Here is a 19,319-nt window from a genome sequence, read left to right on the forward strand (position 1 = left end):
ATTTTCATATCTTAGCTCTACCTGTGCTTAAGCTCTTCTGTTTTCAGAATGCATCCCTTTTTAATTTCTCAACTTATAATTTTTTTATTTTTTTAAGATTTATTTATTTGAGGGGCCCCTGGGTGGCTTAGTTGTTAAGTGTCTGCCTTCGGCTCAGGTCATGATCCCAGGGTCCTGGGATCGAGCCCCACATCGGGCTCCCTGCTTGGCGGGAAGCCTGCTTCTGCCTCTCCCACCACCCCCGCCCCTGCTTGTGTTACCTCCCCCACTGTCTCGCTCTGTCAAATAAATAAATAAAATCTTAAAAAAAAAAGTTAAAAAAAAAAAGATCTATTTATTTGAGGGGGGTGCTGAGGGAGAGAGAGAGAGAATCTCAAGCAGACTCCCTGCTGATCTTGGAGCCTGGTGCAGGGCTTGATTTCATGACCCATAAGTTCATGACCTGAGCTGAAATCAAGAGATGGACCCTTAACTGACTCAGCCACGCAGGTGCCCCTCAACTTTTTATTTTGAAAATATAAGAATTCTATTTAATGAGTTTAATGTAGCATTTATTAATATGGCAATAAGTGGGGATTGTGGTGAAAGTAATGGCTTATAGAAAAATCTTCAGAAGAATTCTGTTTACTTTAGAAAAATTAAATAATCTAATACTCATGGAAGAAACCGAGAAAACTGGTAGAGAACTTCTTAAAATGGTACCTGGGTATGTATCACATGTCTGGAAACGTGTGGGAAGTGTCTTTTCTAATACTCCATGCCCCTGTCTCTTGCCCAGTAAGCCTAGTGTACCTGCCGTTCAGAATATATCTCACACAAGCAACAACAATCATCCAAGTGTAGGGTTATTTTTTAATGGAAGCAGTCTAAATAAGTTAGAATAGGAGATTAGTAAACTGTAGCCTAAGTAAAAAATACAAGAATATTTAATTCTACGGGGAGAAAAAGATCATGATATGTGGTTTATTTTTAAAAAGTTACTGAGTAATCCTAGTTTTTGGAAATATGTGTTCATTGATGGAAAAACACTAAAACAATACACATGAAGATGCTAAAAATAAACATCCCTGGATGGTAGAAATATAAATGCTTTTTAATTGGGGACAGAATGTGTTTATTTAGCTTTTAAATTTCCTACATACAAAAATATGTACTACTTTGTAACAACAAAAATAGAATAAAATAGTAAAACAAAAACTGGATGGTATAAGAGCTGGAAAATATTAAATATACATCATTGTAAATCTAAATTTTTTAAACTTAATATTGTCATGTAATCATGGATGAAGTTTACAAATAAAAGTGTCTGAACCAAAGGTATACTAAGGTGATTAATGTCTTTACTATCTCTGCCAGTTGAATCAACCTATTTATTCTCAAGTTGTTAAGTGGTAGGTACGTAGTCTGGCTGCAGCAACATGGAGGTGTCCTACTTGTTCTCTGTTGCCTTGCCATGGGAAGTCCTTAAATCATAGATCGATTGATTATAGACTCACTCCTGGAAAAACATGTAAATGTTAAAAGCCAAATAGTTCGACATTAATGGAATATTTTTTAGGGAGTTTATAATTGACATTTAAATTCTCTCTGGGGAAAGTACTTACCTGAAGAATTTCTTAATGTTTTCCAGTTCCTGAGAGCAGAAATGGGCCAAGACTACCATTTGGCAAAAAAATTATGTCAGATGAGTAAGTACAAAATACTTCCCTGTTTTCTAATTTTTTCTTTGTTTCTAAATGCATTCCATAGTATGTAAGATGGTCTGATGATTATAGCCTAGTGAATTCCCTGATACTATCTCAGTTATCAGTTATTCCTTATTAATAAGTTAAGTTGATTGGTATAAAGACTAATTTAGACTTCTAGAATAACTTTGAGTGGGATAAACTAACAAAAACTAATCATCACTGGAAAATAAGTCACAATCTTTACCTTATAGATAATGGGTTAGTAACTTTATGCCTTTAGTTTCAAAGAAGTGTGAGGGAGTGCAGCAAACCTTACTTAACATGCATTTATTTCACAACATTTGAGTGCCTACATGTGCCAGGCACTGTTAGGCACTGGAAATACAGCAGTCAGTAAGACAGATAATCCCACGTTTATATCTAGTATCCAGCAGATAACAAATTCATACATAATTAGCGTGTCATAAATGATAGGTGCTGTGGAGAAAAATAAAGTAGTGAAGAGGGAAGAGAAAGTACTAGAAAGAGGCAAAGCAGTTTTGAATAGGATGGTCCAGGAAGGCAGGGTTCATAGCAAATGTGCCAAGATGTGAGTGTGCCTGAGGAGGAACAGCAAGGAGGACAATGTAACCAGAGTAGAATATGCAAGGGGAAGTGTGACAGGGGATGAGGTCAGAGAGGTTATGGTTTGGGGGTTCTGTAGATTGCATAGTACCTTTTCACAATTTAAGGACTTTGGCTTTTTCTCTGAGCAAGGTGGGAAATCATTGGATGCTTTTGAGTAGAGGAATGATCTGATCTACCTTATTTTTCTTTTTCTTTGATTTTTAGTGATTTGGCTGATGTATCTTATACTCAGCTCTTGTTTTTCCATTTCTTTTTATTTCTATCCTTCATTTTGGAATTTTTCTATTGACCTACCTGTTTTTGAGTTAACCTATCCTATCTTCTGCTGTGTTCAATCTGCTGTTTAAACTATCTAGTGACAGTCGGTTAAGCGTCTGCCTTTGGCTCAGGTCATGAGCCCAGGGTCCTGGGATCGAGCCCCGGCTCAGGCTCCTTGCTCAGCGGAGAGCCTGCTTCTCCCTCTGCTGTTCCCCCTGCTTGTGTTCCCTCTTCCCCCGTCCAATAAATAAATAAAAATCTAATATATATATTACATTATATATGTATATATACATCATATATATATATATAATACATTAGTCATAATTATTTTGAAAGAGAAAATGGCAACTCTACAATTAAACTTTATTGATAATAGGACTCAAAATATTAGCTAGTGTTAGACCTAAGTCTTACAGTGCAAGTCCTTCAGTGAAAATGTAGTATAGGGCTCGTGAGGACCTACTCTCACTTGCCTCACACAGACTCTCCACTGTGGATACAGTACTTCTTAAATCGTTGGCTGATTTTTAAAAGGGGTTTCTTGAATGCTTTTACACTACTTATTTATTATCCAAAATAATTTGCCTTGTGTAATCCTTTCAAGCACTTTGACCTTTAGAGCCATCAAATAAATATTTGGATTAAAACTATTTGGGGGTGGTACACAAACATACAATTTCTGATCAGAAGGAATCCTTCCAGAGCACCGTGTGCAGTTGTCTATTTTTGTAAATAAGGAAGCAGAAGCAGAGAGAGGATAAGCCGCTTGCTCAGCACTCTTCGAGGGGCTAGCGGCACAGCCAGAACCCGGACTCAAGCTGCCGCCTCCCACAGCACCTTTCCTCTTTGCGGACTGCTGTGGAAGGGAGTGAGCCCGCAGCTTTCCCTCTCAGTTCTCAGAGTCTCTTGTGGAGCCTAGTGATGGGAAAATGTATATATTTTATTTCCATATGCATCGGTCATTTTAGAAAGCCTCTGGCTGAAGCTTACAAAATATATGCCCTGACATCACCACATCTGTCATTCAGTTTTGGCTGTTAGCCCTGCAGTATGCTACATAAACAGTAGGTGCTCAATAAAATGCTTATTGATCTGACTCAAACCAGTGAACACACATTAAGTGCCAGGTCAGTGGGGATGAAAAAGTTCAAGCTGATCTATCCTAATGGGGTTATGTCCCTGTAAAACATTTCCCTCCCTCCCTCCCTTCCTTCCTTCCTTCCTTCCTTCCTTCCTTCCTTCCTTCCTTCCAACAACTACATATCAAGCACCAGCTCTGTACCAGACATTATGCTGGGAGCTGGAGAGAAAGCAGGAATCCTAGCACACATGCTCTAAACCATTTTGGGTTTGACATTAACTATGGTTTGGTTTGGTTTTTACCCCTACTGGCTCATCCAGAAATACTAGTCACTCTTTTCTGTCAGTGTCAAATAGCAGTGCCTCAAACTCAGGATGAGACTACAGGAAAGGACGTGTGGAGAGCCCTAAGACAGGCTCCATGATCCAGGGAGCCAGTTGGGAAAGAACGCTGCTCCCGGGAGGAAGGGGAATGACTGGAAACTTGGGCAGAGAGGCTCAGAGATGGGAGTGCGGGCTGGGTGCATGCAAAATAGGATTGGCTACCCCTGAGGCAGATTCCAGCCAACCGTATGAAATTAGGGAGACCCAGGATTAGCAATGTCAAACAAGTTCAAGAAAGAACAGAGAGTTGGAGGCGCTCTGTCTCAGGGAGGAGAAAGTACTAGTTTGATGCTAATAGGAAACACTTGGCTGAGGATTGCCCAAAGTTCCTCTCTGTATTCAGAAGAACAGACAAAATGAATTTTTTTCATCTAGGATGGACCCCAAAATATTTTATATGTAAGTGCTTACAGTATATTGTTTTGTCTTTTTTTTTTCTATCTTCTAGCTCTTCTACAGAACACTTCCCCTTTTCTCTCTATATGTATTTGTATATTTATGTATGTAAACAGATTATTTACATGTTTATATATTTATATATATATGTATTGACCACCTACTAATAATGGGAGCATTCTTGAATACCTTGTTTAATTCTTAAAACAATTCTATGAGGCAGATATTATGAACCCCACTTTACAGATGAGGAAACTGAGTCTTAGCAAGGAATACTAATTCACCAAAGTCACACAACTACTAAGAGGTAGAGTTAGGATTAGATCCTAGGTCTGGCTTGAAAGCCTCTGATATCCTACAATATTTCCATTTCCTCATTTGATTCATAAACTTATATTTCTGGTCAAGGAGGCAGGGAATTGGAAAGGGGGTACTTTTATGGGTCAGTCAGGCTTAAAATGGCTCCTGTGGTCAACTAATATATTTTCTTTGTATCAAAGGCAATTAGTTTATATAAAATAATGCATCCTTGTCCCTTCTAAAATGTTTTATAAACTCATTTTCTGAATAAAGCTGCTGGTTGCTAGTATGTTTCCTTGCTGTCCAATCACAGTAAAGTCATTTATATCTCCATTGGGCTTCAGGGCTTCCCGCCTGGCAGTCCACGTGCCTATGGTTTCTTTTCTCTTTGTCCTGACTTAAAAAAAAATTTGTATTGGGTTCCCCCAAGAAATTTTATTTGTCAGTGAAGGCTTGAATTTTATGTCTTCCACACACAATTTCTGTATGTGCCCAGTATTTCCTCAGCGGTTTTCCTGCTATGTTGTGCAGAACTGAGGTCTCAGCTGTATGCCATTTCTTGCCAGGCATTGGAAGCATCCTGGAAAAGTGGTTTTTATATTAGACAGAGTCAAGAGTTCCGAGTACTTTTCTTAGTTCAGCTCATAATTGACTATGACATTTTATGCCAATCTTTCTGTTTATTGGTCTCTTTACCTGTAAGAAGGGAACCTGCAGCTCACTCTCCTCAGAGCACAGCAGTGCTGCTCACAGGCAGCCCAACATTTTACACCAAAGAAACATTTAGGCCTGGAAGACCTACTTCATCAACTATAATTTTAAGTGTTTAAAAATAATGGTCGCAAAACCAAAATGTTTCTCATCACTTTGGTCTAACAAAATACAGATGGATATATCTTCAGAAAGGATAGTTACAATGAAGTTTCCTTCCTTCCTTCTTTTTTTTTTTTTTTTTAAGATTTTATTTGTTTATTTGTCAGAAAGCGCACAAGCAGAGGGAGTGGCAGGCGGAGGGAGAAGCAGGCTCCCCTCTGAGCAAGGAGCCCGATGTGGGAACCGATCCCAGGACTCTGGGATCATGACCTGAGCTGAAGGCAGACGCTTAACCGACTGAGCCACCCAGGCATCCCATCTTTCTTTTTTTGGGTAAAATAAATCACTTTTTCCTATTAACCTACAGTATAATTTTATCTAGGCATAAAAGGACTGCTTTCTACTATTCACTTATTCCATTTTTTAATGTTTTGAGGGCTCCAGCTCTGTGTCAGGCACTCTCCTAGGCATGCAACAGTGAAAAAGACCAATGTTCTGTCTACCCTAGACTAGCCTCCAGTATGAGGGACTGAGAGCCCTATGGGCAGCAGAATCCCCTGGCTCCTGCCCCAGCTCTTTAGCCAGAAGGAAACATCCACTGAATGTTTGGGAAGGAGCCAAGTCTTTCTCTAGGTCCAAAACTATTTCCGGAAAACTCACCTTGCACCAAGGACTGGATTAAGTGCTTTATCTACATGATCTCATTGATTCATCAGAACAGCCTAATGTGGCCAATAGTTTTATTACAGATAAGGAAACTGAGATACAGAGATATTAAATATTTTCCCCAAGGAGACCCAACTAGATAGTAGCAGAACCAGGATTCACATCTGAGTCTTTCTTCAGGGCCCATACTGGGATCTGCTTATGGGCTCAGGTTGGGAACAACTCCCAGACCCTAACTGAGTGTGCTAGAGACTTTTCTTACCCTTTTACAAACCCTACTAGCCTGTGAAAGAGTAAGGAGAATTTTGTATTCACCTAGAATACATATTTCTGGGCTAAGTTTCAAAGCAGATACCTTTCCCTCACTTTGAAAATTGACATTTGCCAGTGGTTTTTGTTAAACCATAAGAGTAGCGGATTCTATACTCCAGTCCCATGGAATAATCCTAATTCCAACATGAAATTTTCTAAACTGTACTTAAGATTTCTTATTGAGTGTTACATCAAAAAGGATTCCATGGGAATAATAAGTTGGGGAAACCACATTCTCCACTCTATAAGATTCATAATAGTTATGAGCATATTAGTGGTTCTGTAAAATCCTGCAGTTGCTCCTATTGTAAACTTTCCCTGATTAACCTCATTTGACCTAGTTTCCCAAATATGTATTAACATCTTAAGAACCTAGTATCTCAAGGGGCGAGTTAGAGAAACTGCTCTAAGAAGAGGCTTGGAGAAAGATTTAGACTGCTAATGATAAGCATATTTGAGTCCCACTTAAAATGAATTAAAAGATACTTTTATTAGAAACCTTAAAAGGTGTCTAAATACCTATAGGATCCTTAAAAGCAGCTTCTGAGCAGGTGCACAGTCATGCTAACCCAGATCGATAGTAAATTGTTATGTAGGTAGATTAGGAAAGAGAGACACTGGTTTGGTGTGTCAGGAGGAAAGCCATATGGGATGATGTCCTATAAGCCCCAGAGCCTAGTTGAACCATCCACAATTATTTGTCTTACTCTTAGTCAGGTGAACGGCACACTTGATGTTTCAGTGCCCCCTGGGGGCCATCAAGATATTACATGGGAGTCACAACATTAAACGGATAAAGCAGAATTATGAATACTCCTCAAGGTGCACAGTCTTCTCATTAGCGAAGCCTCCACATTTTGCAGGATATGTCCCTTGTTTGGTTTTAGTCAAAAAACACTTTGGCTACAAGGCCTGTGGGGAAAGCCTCATAGTGATGGAGATTGCATTCTTTAGACAGGATGTAGAAAATATAATGAGAATTATTTCTCTTACAGTGCACCTATGATAAGTAGAACATTTTCTCTATTTGCACTTAGGTATTCCTGTGGAATAATTGTTGGTATTTATTGCTTTGTGCATTTTCACTTACTCTGACAACTCCAGTGTCTCATTCTGAGGAACCTGTTTGCTGAAACACTTTGTTAGTAACAAACCTTCTGTTGTCTATTTTCAGTCCTAATCTATGAACCAGAAAATCCTGAAGCCAAGGAGTTTTTCTTACTTATTGAAGAAATGTTGCTGATGGGTAAATTTAAAAATTGAAATTCCTTCTTTCTCATAGAACTATGAGCAGTCACTATTTAAAAACCCATTATCCCAGGAGACTGGTGAAGTACACCCTCAGGAAGTGGTTAAGAAAAGGCTAACTGGTTGTCTTTGGATGGTTTAATGAAACCAGCTTGGGCTTTGTGGGTGGTCAAGGTGACTCCCTTTTCTCCGTGGGGTTGTGGAACTGCCCAAGTGAAGCAGGTTCCTGGACACCAGGCATCGGGCACTGACAGAGTCTTCACAGGGCACAGAACATGCTCATTGCCACACATGTTAGAGGAGCTATCCCACAATTCCAAGGAAAAGCAGTACCCTCTAAATTACCCTGCATCTCACTCCTATTTAACTAAGAATTATGGTAACAATAGTAAAAAATATATATATATATTTTTATAGACCTATGTTTTAAATTTACTCTAAATCCATAAACATCTTTATACCAGTAAGAATATAGTCTTCTTTGTACTACTACTTTGAATCCTACATACAGTTAGCAAAGTTTGGCTCAGTCCTCATGTTCCAAAGATGGGTATTTCTTAGTGGAGGGGGAAGCAAGGAGAGTTACGATTTTTCAAAGAGTAGAAATATCAAGAACATTTTAAGCAATTCTCTTCCTTTCCATGGCAGAGAAATCCCAAAATTTTGAGGAAGATGATGAAGATAGTGAAGAAGATAGTAGCGGTGAGAGTGAAGGAGAAAGCAGTGAGGAGCTAAGTGAAGAAAGCTCTGATGAATGTGAAGACGGGTGATGAAAGTTGCTGCTATGGTTCAATCTTCATGTATTTTCATTACTGTATACCATGGAAATATAAAGAACAACGCTGCATTTTAATCTGATTGTTCTTTATTTGTCACACAGTTCTTATAGTTTATCCATATTGGTTTGAGCTCCTTCTTAAGATTTAGGTCTTACCTCTATGTGAGTTACTCAGAGAGGAAATTAATAATGGAAAATACTTACATAGCACCAACCGTGTGCCAGGTCCTGTTCTGCACATATTAGTTTATTTAATCCAACAAACCCATGAGGTTCAGCTTAAAACAACACAAATTTATTATCTTATAGTTCTGGAGGTCAGAAGACCAAAATGAGTGTCACTCAGCCAAAATCAGGGTGTCAGCAAGGCTGCACTCTTTCTGGAGGCTCTAGGAGAAAATCTCTTTCCTTGCTTTTTCCAACTTCTAGAGCTTATGCCCAGTCCTTGGCTCATGGCCCCTTCCTGCGTCTTCAAAACCAGCAACATCTGGCTGAGACATTCTCATGTTGCCATCTCTCTAATCCTCTCTCCCCTGTGTTGTGATGTTTGTTAAATTAACATTTGTTAAGGAGACCCCTGGTGTGTCAGATGGTAAGTGATGCTTCCACAAATACCACAAGGGAAAGTAAAATAGGGAAGTTTATTACAGGTCCTGGGGGAGGTACATGGCATGCATCAGAGGGGCCATATAGGGAGGTCAAGGCGCAGACAGAAAGTGGAAAGCAGGACCTGGGGCATGCCTTTATTAGGGCCATGAGTGGGTGCTTTTGGGGTTCCCAGGCTAAGGCTGGATTGGCCAATTCAAACCAAAAAGTTCAGGGTTTTGGTAAGCTCAGTGGGGGTCTTATCTAAGGGGTGCACAGGGGAAGCAGTTGGGAGGCAGAAGAGATTGTTTATCACCAGGGGTATTGGGGAAGTTATATCAGTTTACACTTGTGATTCTGTAGGCTATTATCTATGGGTGGTTATCTCATGAGCTTGAGAGAGAGGCTAGTGTGCTTAGGCACACAAAATGGATGCCAAGGCAGCAATAATATGGAATAGTTTAGCTAAACTCTCAACACCCTATCTCCTCCTTCCACTTTTAAAGATTTATTTGGGGGCCCCTGGGTGGCTCGGTTGGTTAGGCATCTGCCTTCAGCTCAGGTCATGGTCTCAGGGTCCTGGGATCGAGCCCCACATCTGGCTCCACACTCAGTGGGGAGACTGCTTGTCCCTCTCCCTCTGCCCTCCTGCTCGTGCTCTCTGTTTCTCTCTCAAATAAATAAATAAAATCTTTAAAAAAAAAAGATTTATGGGGGAGTGGCAGAGGGAGAGAAGCAGACTCACTGCTAAGTGGAAAGCCAGACTAGGGGCTCAACATGGGGCTCGATCTCATGACCCTGAAATCATGACCCTGAGATCATTACCTGAGCTGAAATCATGAGTGAGATGCTAGGCCAACTGAGCCACCCAGGCACCCCATCTTCTTCCATTTTTATTTTGTTTTTTATTTTTTTAAAGATTTTATTTATTTGACAGAGAGCGAGAGAGGGAACACAAGCAGGGGAGTGGGAGAAGGAGAAGCAGGCTTCCCGCAGAGCACGGTAGCCCAATGCGGGGCTCGATCCCAGGACCCTGGGATCATGACCTGAACCGAAGGCAGATGCTTAATGACTGAGCCACCCAGGTGCCCCATCTTCTTCCGTTTTTAAAGACACTTATGTCTGAATAATCCAGGATAATCTATAATCTTCCCTATTTTAGAGTCAGCTGATTAGCAACTTTAATTGAATCTGTAATCTTAATTGCTCTTTGCCATGTAACCTCACACACTTATGGGTTCTGGGGATTAGGACATACATACACATCATTGAGAGTGGGGGGAAATCATTCTTCCTACCATAGGAAGTATTGGGTAAGTATTCATATTTTCGAATTCATGGTATGGAGCTTGGAAGAAACACTTTGGTTGGAAATAGATGCCTTAATTAGGACTCATCAGTTTAGACTCAATTAGATAACACATAACAGAAGTATCTCTTTGATTAGAGATAGTAATCAAAGATAAGGAAGTGATGGCTCACAGAGAAAGTATAGTCTGTATAGAAGAGGACTGAAAATAAAATTATCTTAAATGATAAACATTTAAGTGGTAGTCTAAGAAAGAGAAGTGCACAAAGAGAAGAACAGCCAGCAGGAAAATCAAGGAAGTGAATATAGTGGGTGCTATTGGTTGCCCACTCAGCATCTATCCCTCCCTGCATCTTTGCTAAGAGAGCTCTGATTCTGTTAGGTTATTCACTCCGCACACACATAGCCATGGGACTCAAGAAAGGTACCCTCAGCCAATCAGTACATGGCATTTCTTTGGTGACTGTTACTGTTCCAAAGGAGGTCATGTGACCTACATTGGCCCAACCAGACCAAGGACTTTATTTCATGATTGGAAGGAGAGATTCCTCCATCCTTCTGGTTAAGAACCAGGAAGGATGCTGCCCTTCTTACTGCTGGCAGCCATTTTATGATGATGAGGGGACTGAATCTTAGGATGAAGCTAATGCTGTGGATGGCAGAGCAAAAAGAACCTAGATTTCTGGTGATGTTCAGCCACGCAGTTAACTGCTCTGGAAGCCAGCCCTCTGTTTGTGCTTATTGTTATGTGAGATAGCATTCTTATTATTTAAAATGGTTTGGATTGAGGGTTTTTTTTTTTTATTTGCTGCCAAAAACATCCTACCTAATAATGAATACTACCACAGAAATGCAGGAGAGCTTCTAGGCCCGGAAAGATCTGCTTGGCCAAACATTGTAAAGAGGATAAGTAAGATAAAAACGAAAAAGGTGTTGGGTAGCAACAAAGAGGTGGTTGGAGACATTAGGGAGAGCAGGGTCAGTCGAGTGGGGTGGGGGAGAGCCATATTTCAGTGAGTTTGAGTGCACTGGAGTTGAAAAGGAAAGCAAGGAGTTTGATATAAAGGAGAAGATGAAGTATTGTTGGAAGACATAGGGAAAAGGAATATTTTTTTAAATGTTTAAGGTGAGCAGGTTTAGTAGGAAGGATGATGATTATATGTACTGATTAGCTGTTACGCATTGTGCATATTGTGGGATGTACTAAGCATTCCGTATGTTAATGTTTTTCATCTTTATAACACCTGTACAGGGTGGGCATTATTATCTCCCATTTACATTTGAAGTAACTGAGGCCTAGAGAAATTGAGAGTATCTTTCTAAAGATCACATACCTGGGAATTAGCAGATTCAAATCTAGGTCTCTTTTTTTGGTGTGTGTGTGGTGGTTTCATAACTATTTGACCATCTGGTCATTTCTCATCCACACTGACTGACTAGGTTTTTGAAAGTGGGATAGGTACCTAAGTATCTAACGTATACAGAGTTTATTTGGCAAATCTTCATCCTCATTCCATTTTCTGGATGACTGCACGTAAACACTGTATACTCCTTTATGGGGCATTCCCTATTTTCTTTGGCCCAGACAGCTTTGTTGAGCCTGGTGTCAATGAGCACATCTGGAGTTCCCATCTCCTTTATGGCAAATTTTCAGATCTCTGTGAGTGCCTGAGGAGCATACCTCTTAAAGCCTATTCCATGGATGATGCACTTGTGAATGTTGATGGTGTGTTCTCTGGTCTGGTCACTAGCTCACTGGTGACAGAGTGGCCCTACTCACTGCTCTTCTTTGTGAGAGAGCCATTCTGCTGGGCCCAGGTTGGAAAGGGAGAGTGCCAGGTATTCCAAATCCAGGTTATTTTAATCTAATGCTGCCCTACCCTTCACCCCTGTGCTTTCCTCCCTAAAAGGTCAGTAGAGAGAAACAGATTGAAGAAAGGGAGATGATTTGTCAAGTAAAGCCTATCTAATACCTCAGAAAATGCATGTAACATAACCTTGGTTTGTGGTGGTTGGTTCTGTTTGGACCACTGCCCCAGCAGTCCCAAGCGTGGAATCAGAGATGCCTCTCCTTTGTTCCCCAGTATTGGTCTTTATAAAGCCTTCAGTTATCCTACAGTTCTTTATATATTAAACAAGGTGACAACCTGCATTCCCTTTCATTGCAGTGTGGTTTTTCCCTTTAACTTTACCCTGGTTGACCTGTAAGATATATGTAATTTTGATATTTGCCTAAAATACTGATGTTCAATAAGAGTGAATGCTTGATCATAACTCATAGTGCCAGATGTGAAGGAAAGCCTAGATCTATTGGAAATGTTTTGGGGTTCTGGGCAAGTGTCCACTGTCATGAGGTACTGAGAGTTCACAGTAGGGGTAGGATAAGGCTGCCAAGGCCAGACTAAGAAGGGAAAGGTCTCTCTGATTGGCTTTCCTAATAAACTCACCAGCTGCCATGGGTTAGGAGTTATAATGGGGCTAACTCTGGTTTAATACCTGCCCTATCTCTGAATATCCTATGTAAGACAATATATTTTCTTACCATTCAAGCCTATTTGTTTCAGATTTTCTATTACTTATAGTCAAGAGAGCCCTTCCTAATGTCCATGTCACAGCATAGCAAACATGATGACCGATAACATCCTCTTAAGACTGTAAGCCAAACTGGGCTCTTAAGGTTACCCTCAGGTCTCCAAGGGGTCATGGCCACTCAAAGCCAAGGAAGGGGAATTGGTGGACCCTTGTGCCAGTTCACAGTATGTGTAAAATAGAAATATAGGCATAACTCATTTTATTGTGCTTTGCTTTATTGCACTCTGCAGATACTGCATTTTTTTTACAAATTGTAGGTTTGTGGCAACCCTGCATTGAATAAGTCTCTTGGTGCCATTTTGGTAATTCTCACAATATTAAAACTTTTTCATTATTATTATATTTGTTATGGTGATCTGTTATGGTGATCTGCATGTGATTTGGTGTCACTATTGTAATTATTTTCTGGTGCCATGAACTATGCCCATAGAAGACAGCAAACATAATTGATAAATGTGTGTGTGCTGACTCCTCTACCGACCTACCCTTCTCTCTCTCTCTCTCTCTCTCTCTCTCCCTGTCCTCAGGCCCCCCTATTCCCTGAAACACAATAATGTTGAAACGAAACCAATTAATAACCCTACAGTGGCCTCTAAGTGTTCAAATGAAAAGAAGAGTCACATATCTCTCACTTTAAATCAAAAGCTAGAAATGATTAAGCTTACTGAGGGAGGCATGTTGAAAGCTGAGATAGCCTGAAAGCTAAGCCTCATGCACCAGTTAGGCCAAGTTGTGAATACAAAGGAAAAGTTCTTAAGGAAATTGAAAGTGCTACTCCAGTGAACATAAAAATGATAAGAAAGCGCAACAGCCTTACTGCTGATATGGAGAAGGTTTTAGTGGTCTGGATAGAAAATCAAACCAGCCACAACATTCCCCTGAGTCAAAGCCTCATCCAGAGCAAGGCCCTAACTTTCTTCAATTCTCTGAAGGCTGAGAGAGGTGAGGAGGCTTCAGAAGAAAAGTTGGAAGCTAGCAGAAGTTTGTTCCTGAGGTTTAAGGAAAGAAGCCTTCTCCACAGCATAGAAGTGCAAAATGAAGCAGCAAGTACTGATGTAGAAGCTGCGGTAAGTTAACCGGAAGATCTGGCTAAGGTAATGAATGAAGATGGCTACCCTAAACAATAGATTTTCAATAGACAAAACAGCCTTCTTTAAGAAGAAGATGCCATCTAGGACTTTCATAGCCAGAGAGAAGTCAATGCCTGGCTTCAAAGCTTCAAATAACAGGCTGACTCATTTGTCAGGGGCTAATGAAGCTGGTGGCTTGAAGTTAAAGCCAATGCTCATTTGCCATTCTGAAAACCTAAGGGCCCTCAGTTGGCGAGGATGCAGATAAAGGGGAGCCCTCTTACACTGTTGGTGGGAATGCAAACTGATGTAGCCATTTCTGGAAAACAGTATGGACTTGCCTCAGAAAGTTAAAAATAGAACTACCCTACAACCCAGCAATTACACTATAAATATTTACCAAAGGATACAAAAATAATAACTCAAAGGGATACATGCACACCTATGTTTATAGCAGCATTATCAACAATAGTCAAATTATGGAAAGAATACAAATGTCCATGGCTGATGAGTGGATAAAGATGTATACACACACACACACACACACACACACACACACACACACACACACACACAGGAATATTACTCAGCCATCAAAAAGAATGAAATCTTGCCATTTGCAATGATGTGGGTGGAGCTAGAGAGTATTATGCTATGCAAAATAAGTCAGAGAAAGACAAACACCATATAATTTCACTCATATGTGGAACTTAAGAAACAAAACAAATGAACATAGGGGGAAATAACGAGAGGAAAACCAAGAACAGACTCTTAATGACAGAGAACAAACCGATGGTTATCAAAAGGAAGGTAGGTGGGGGGATGGGTCAAATAGGTGATGGGGATTAAGGAGTGTACTTGTGATGAGCACTGGTGATGTATGTAAGTGTTGAATCACTAATATTACACTGTATGTTAATTAACAGGAATTTAAATAAAAACTTGGAAAAAAAATAAGGGCCTTTAAGAACTATACTAATCTACTCTGCCTATATGCTCTATAAATGGAACAACAAAGCCTGAATGACAGCACGTCTGCTTACAATATGGCATACTGAATATTTTAAGCCTACTGTTGAGACCCACTGCTCAGAAAAAAATCCTTTCAAAATATTACTGTTCATTGACAATGCACCTGGTTACCCAAGAGCTCTGATGGAGCTGTATAATGAGATTAATGTTGTTTTCATGCCTACTAACACATCCATTTTGCAGCCCAAGGATCAAAGAGGAACTTTAACTTTCAAGTCTTTATTGTATAAGAAATACATTTTGTAGACTATAGTTGCCAGTGATAGTGATTCCTCTGATAGATCTAGGCAAAGTAAATTGAAAACCTTCTGGAAAGTATTCACCATTGTAGATGTCATTAAGAATATGGGTGATTCATGAAAAGAAGTAAAAATATCAACATTAACAGGAGTTTGAAAGAAGTTGATTCCAAGCCTCATGGATGACTTTAAGGGTTTCGAGACTCAGTGGAGGAAGTAATTGCAGATGTGGTGGAAATAGCAAGAGGACTAGGAGTGAAGCCTAAAAATGTGACTGTATTGCTGCAATTTCATGATAAAACTTGAACTGATAAGGAGTTGCTTCTTTTTTTTTTTTTTTAAGATTATTTATGTATTTATTTGAGAGAAAAAGATTGAGAGCACAAGCAGGGAGGAAGGCCAGAGGAAGAGGGAGAAGCAGACTGACCACTGAGCAGGAAGCCTGACATGGGGCTTGATCCCAGGACCCTGGGATCATGACCTGAGCGAAAGGCAGACGCTTAACCGACTGAGCCACCCAGGCGCCTCTGAGAAGTTGCTTCTTATGGATGAGCAACGAAAGTGGACTCTTGAGATGGTATCTATTCCTGGTGAAGATGATGTGAAGATTGTTCAAATGACAAACAAGGATTTAGAATATTACATAAACTTAGTTGATAAAGCAGTGGCCGGGCTTGATAGATTGACTCCAATTTTGAAAGAAGTTCTGCTTTGGGTAAAATGCTATTGAACAACATTGCATGCTACAGAGAAGTCGTTCATGAAAGGAAGAGTCAATCAATAAGGCAAACTTCCTTGTTGTTTTATTTTAAGAAATTTATTTTAAGGGCGCCTGGTTGGCTCAGTCGTTGGGTGTCTGCCTTCGTCTTGGGTCATGATCCCAGGGTCCTGGTTTCGCATCAGGCTCCCTGCTCAGCGGGAGGCCTGCTTCTCCCTCTCTCACCCCCCGGCTTGTGTTCCTTCTCTCACTTTGTCTCTCTCTTTCAAATAAATAAATAAAATCTTTAAAAAAAATAAAAAAGAAATAAAAATAAAAATAAATTTATTTTAAGAAATTACAAACCTTCACCAACCACAGCCCTTATTAGTTAGCAGCCATCAACATCTAGGCAGGAAGCTCCACCAGCAAAAAGATCATGACTCACTGAAAGTTCAGATGATGGTTAGTGTTTTTTAACAAAGTATTTTTAAGTTAAAGTATGTACATTAGATTTTTTAGACATAATGCTAACACTTAATAGACTACAGTATAATGTAAACTTAACTTTTATATGTACTGGGAAGCCAAAAAATTCATTTGACTTGCTTTATTGTGACATTTGCTAAATTGCAGTGGTCTGGAACTGAACCCTCAATATCTCCAAGGTATGCCTGCATGAAACTGGTTTGAATGGTTATCCCTGGGTTGTGCAATTGAGGAGGGGAGGTAGGTAAGAAGAGTTTATTTTTTAATTTATAGTTTTTATTTGTTCTCTCTTTTTTTTTTTTTTTGTCATGGGCATGCATCACTTTTATTGTGGTAAAATATTCATAACATACATTTTACCATTTTAATCATTTTTAAGTGTATAGTTGAGTAGCATTTAGTATTTTCATATTGTTGTGATAATATCACCACTATGCATCTTAAGAACTTCATTTTCTCAGACTGAAACTCTATACCCAGTAAACAATAACTTCTATTCCCCCTCCCTCCAGCCCCAGGCAACCATTGTTCTACTTTCTATCGGTATGAATTTGACCATTCTAGGTACCACATATAAGTGGAATCTTAAAATATTTATCCTTTTTTGACTGGTTTATTTCACTTAGCATAATGTCTTCAAGATTCATCAGCATCATAGTATGTATCAATACTTCATTCCTTGTTATAGCTAAATAATATTCCACTGTGTATATATCACATTTTGTTTATCCTTTCATCCATTGTTAAGACACTTGGGTTGGGTCCACATTTTGGCTATTATGAATAATGTTGCTCTGAACATGGGTGTACAAATATCTGTCCAATACGAAAAACTTTTTAATTAAGCCTATACATGAAGTGGGGTGGGGGGGTGGAAATCTGGGAAAAAAATAAAATAAACGTTTAACTATGGTTGAGTTTGGGTGATGAGGTTATTTCAATTCATTATAGAGTCTTATACTTTCTTCAACAATTACATATTATCTTAAAGTAAAAATTATGTATTTTTTAAAATAAACTTTTAAAAAGAGTTAAGGTAAAATTGACCTGAGGTACAGAAAAGTTAACACAAGGCAAAGCAGAAACGAGAGATCAATATTTGTGGAGTGCCTATTATATGTGAGCCATTTTAGCAGGCCTGAGTATTCTTTTTGGTATGCTAGAAGCTTCTAATGAGGATAAATACTGATAAGTAAATAAATAGGCCATTATGTTCAGAAAAGAAATGTCATCTGATATAGAAACTTGCTGATCTTCATAGAACAGTTAATATACTCACAAACTTGCTTACCCTTACATTTAATTGGATAATTTAAGTAGCAAAAATTGCAATCCAACATCAATAGCACCCCCCAAAGTCCCTATTTTCTTAGAACTTATTATTGCTCCTATTGCTGAATAACTGTACAAATATATTTTTAATTATAGGGGTCAAGGGCAGGCCACCCCAAGAGGCCACTTTGGCAGAAAGATTCTTTTGAGTTAGAAAGAAATAATAACAATAAATTTTAAAAACCCCAGCAGATTCAGAAAAAGCTCTTTACCTCCCCATCAACTGCCTAAAAAGAATTTAGATAGAGGACCCAATCTAAGAAGAGAGCTATCACCATACATAACTACAGTATAATATGAACTAGGTGTGGTAGACAAGGAGGAACCTAACAAAGTCTATTTGATCAAATCCTCTATGTCCCATTGTTCCTGAGTGGCTCAGCAAACATTTGTTGGGTTAAACAGTGTTTACTCTTTTTCATCTTCCTGTGAATTGCATTCCTTCCCTTTGAGGTCCCAGACCCCTAATCTCTTCTCCTTAGTTCAGGATGATATATTCCTCATTTTGCCTGCCTAGCTTTGGAATTTCATGTCTGTGTGGATTTCCTATGTACAAAATGAAATTTGATTTTCTCCTGTTAATCTGTCTCATATCAATTTGATTCTTTGTCCAGCTAGGAAGACCTTGAAGAGCAGAGAAAATTATTTCTCCCCGACAAATAGTTGGTTAACTTTCATGAGCTCCTTTCCTCCTTTATTAATACTGTAACTTGCCTCCTCTCCACTCTGAAATGCAGTTTTTTCTGCTTCATGCTCTCAGGTCCTAAGTTTATCTTCACCTCTAATAAAAATTATTTTAAACGCCTTTCCATAAAAAGGATTACTTGAAAATGATCACTCTGTAAAGATGATAAATTTCACAGTACCCTGTCTACCACTGGACAGTGTATTAGGAGGAAAATCTCTTCCTCATCATAACAGGCACCAAGTTCAGTTTCTTCCTACTGGCGTCAAAAGAACTCATCTAAAGGTGAGGCAGAATACACAAATCAGCAGGCAGCAGCATCATCCCAAAGCCTCCTTCTCTTAGTTTGTAACTCACCAATGAAAGAAAATAAGAAGAAAAATATTAAAAATCATGTACTAAACAGAATTAAAAGAATACTTTGAGAAAGTTGTCTCAAAATAAAACTTGCTAAATTGAGCTCTTTTACAACCTGTTAAAGCGATGGCTTAAATACTAATGTAACTGGTGGCTCCTTCGTAGGCTAGTTGAGGTCCTGTAGATGGTTCTGACTTTTTGAGACTTACTTCTTCCTTCTCTACATTTTCTTTTCAACTCATCTGAATCCAGATATAACAAGAAAAAACAACTGGTGCAAAATGACTCTGCACACTCATTCCTCAGTTGCTAGGTGCCTTCCAGATGGCCACCTGAAGATTTTTAGGAATATATTGTCTATTCAGCCGCTTGTCTGTGG

At 39.3% G+C, this 19,319-nt stretch overlaps 1 protein-coding gene and 1 long non-coding RNA gene across 8 annotated transcripts in view; one reads left to right on the forward strand and one right to left on the reverse strand.

The window, feature by feature from the left end:
- ERICH2 (glutamate rich 2) overlaps nucleotides 1-8,628 on the forward strand; it is a 28,200-nt gene extending 19,572 nt beyond the window's left edge. For 6 of the 7 annotated variants that reach the window (XM_078070973.1, XM_078070975.1, XM_078070977.1 and 3 more), the window contains 3 exons: nucleotides 1,631-1,688; nucleotides 7,702-7,773; nucleotides 8,424-8,628. In XM_078070973.1, coding sequence (XP_077927099.1) covers nucleotides 1,631-1,688; nucleotides 7,702-7,773; nucleotides 8,424-8,545 — 252 coding nt within the window. In that variant the 3' untranslated portion in view covers nucleotides 8,546-8,628. Of the gene's footprint in view, nucleotides 1-1,630; nucleotides 1,689-5,716; nucleotides 5,882-7,701; nucleotides 7,774-8,423 lie in introns of those variants that run through there. The other variant, XM_078070974.1, reaches the window with a different exon arrangement.
- Nucleotides 1-19,319, reverse strand: part of LOC144381623 (uncharacterized) — a 59,042-nt gene that overhangs the window by 37,194 nt on the left and 2,529 nt on the right. The window lies entirely within an intron of this gene.

Source organism: Halichoerus grypus, chromosome 4 (genome assembly GCF_964656455.1).
Source record: "Halichoerus grypus chromosome 4, mHalGry1.hap1.1, whole genome shotgun sequence".
NCBI lineage: Eukaryota > Metazoa > Chordata > Mammalia > Carnivora > Phocidae > Halichoerus > Halichoerus grypus.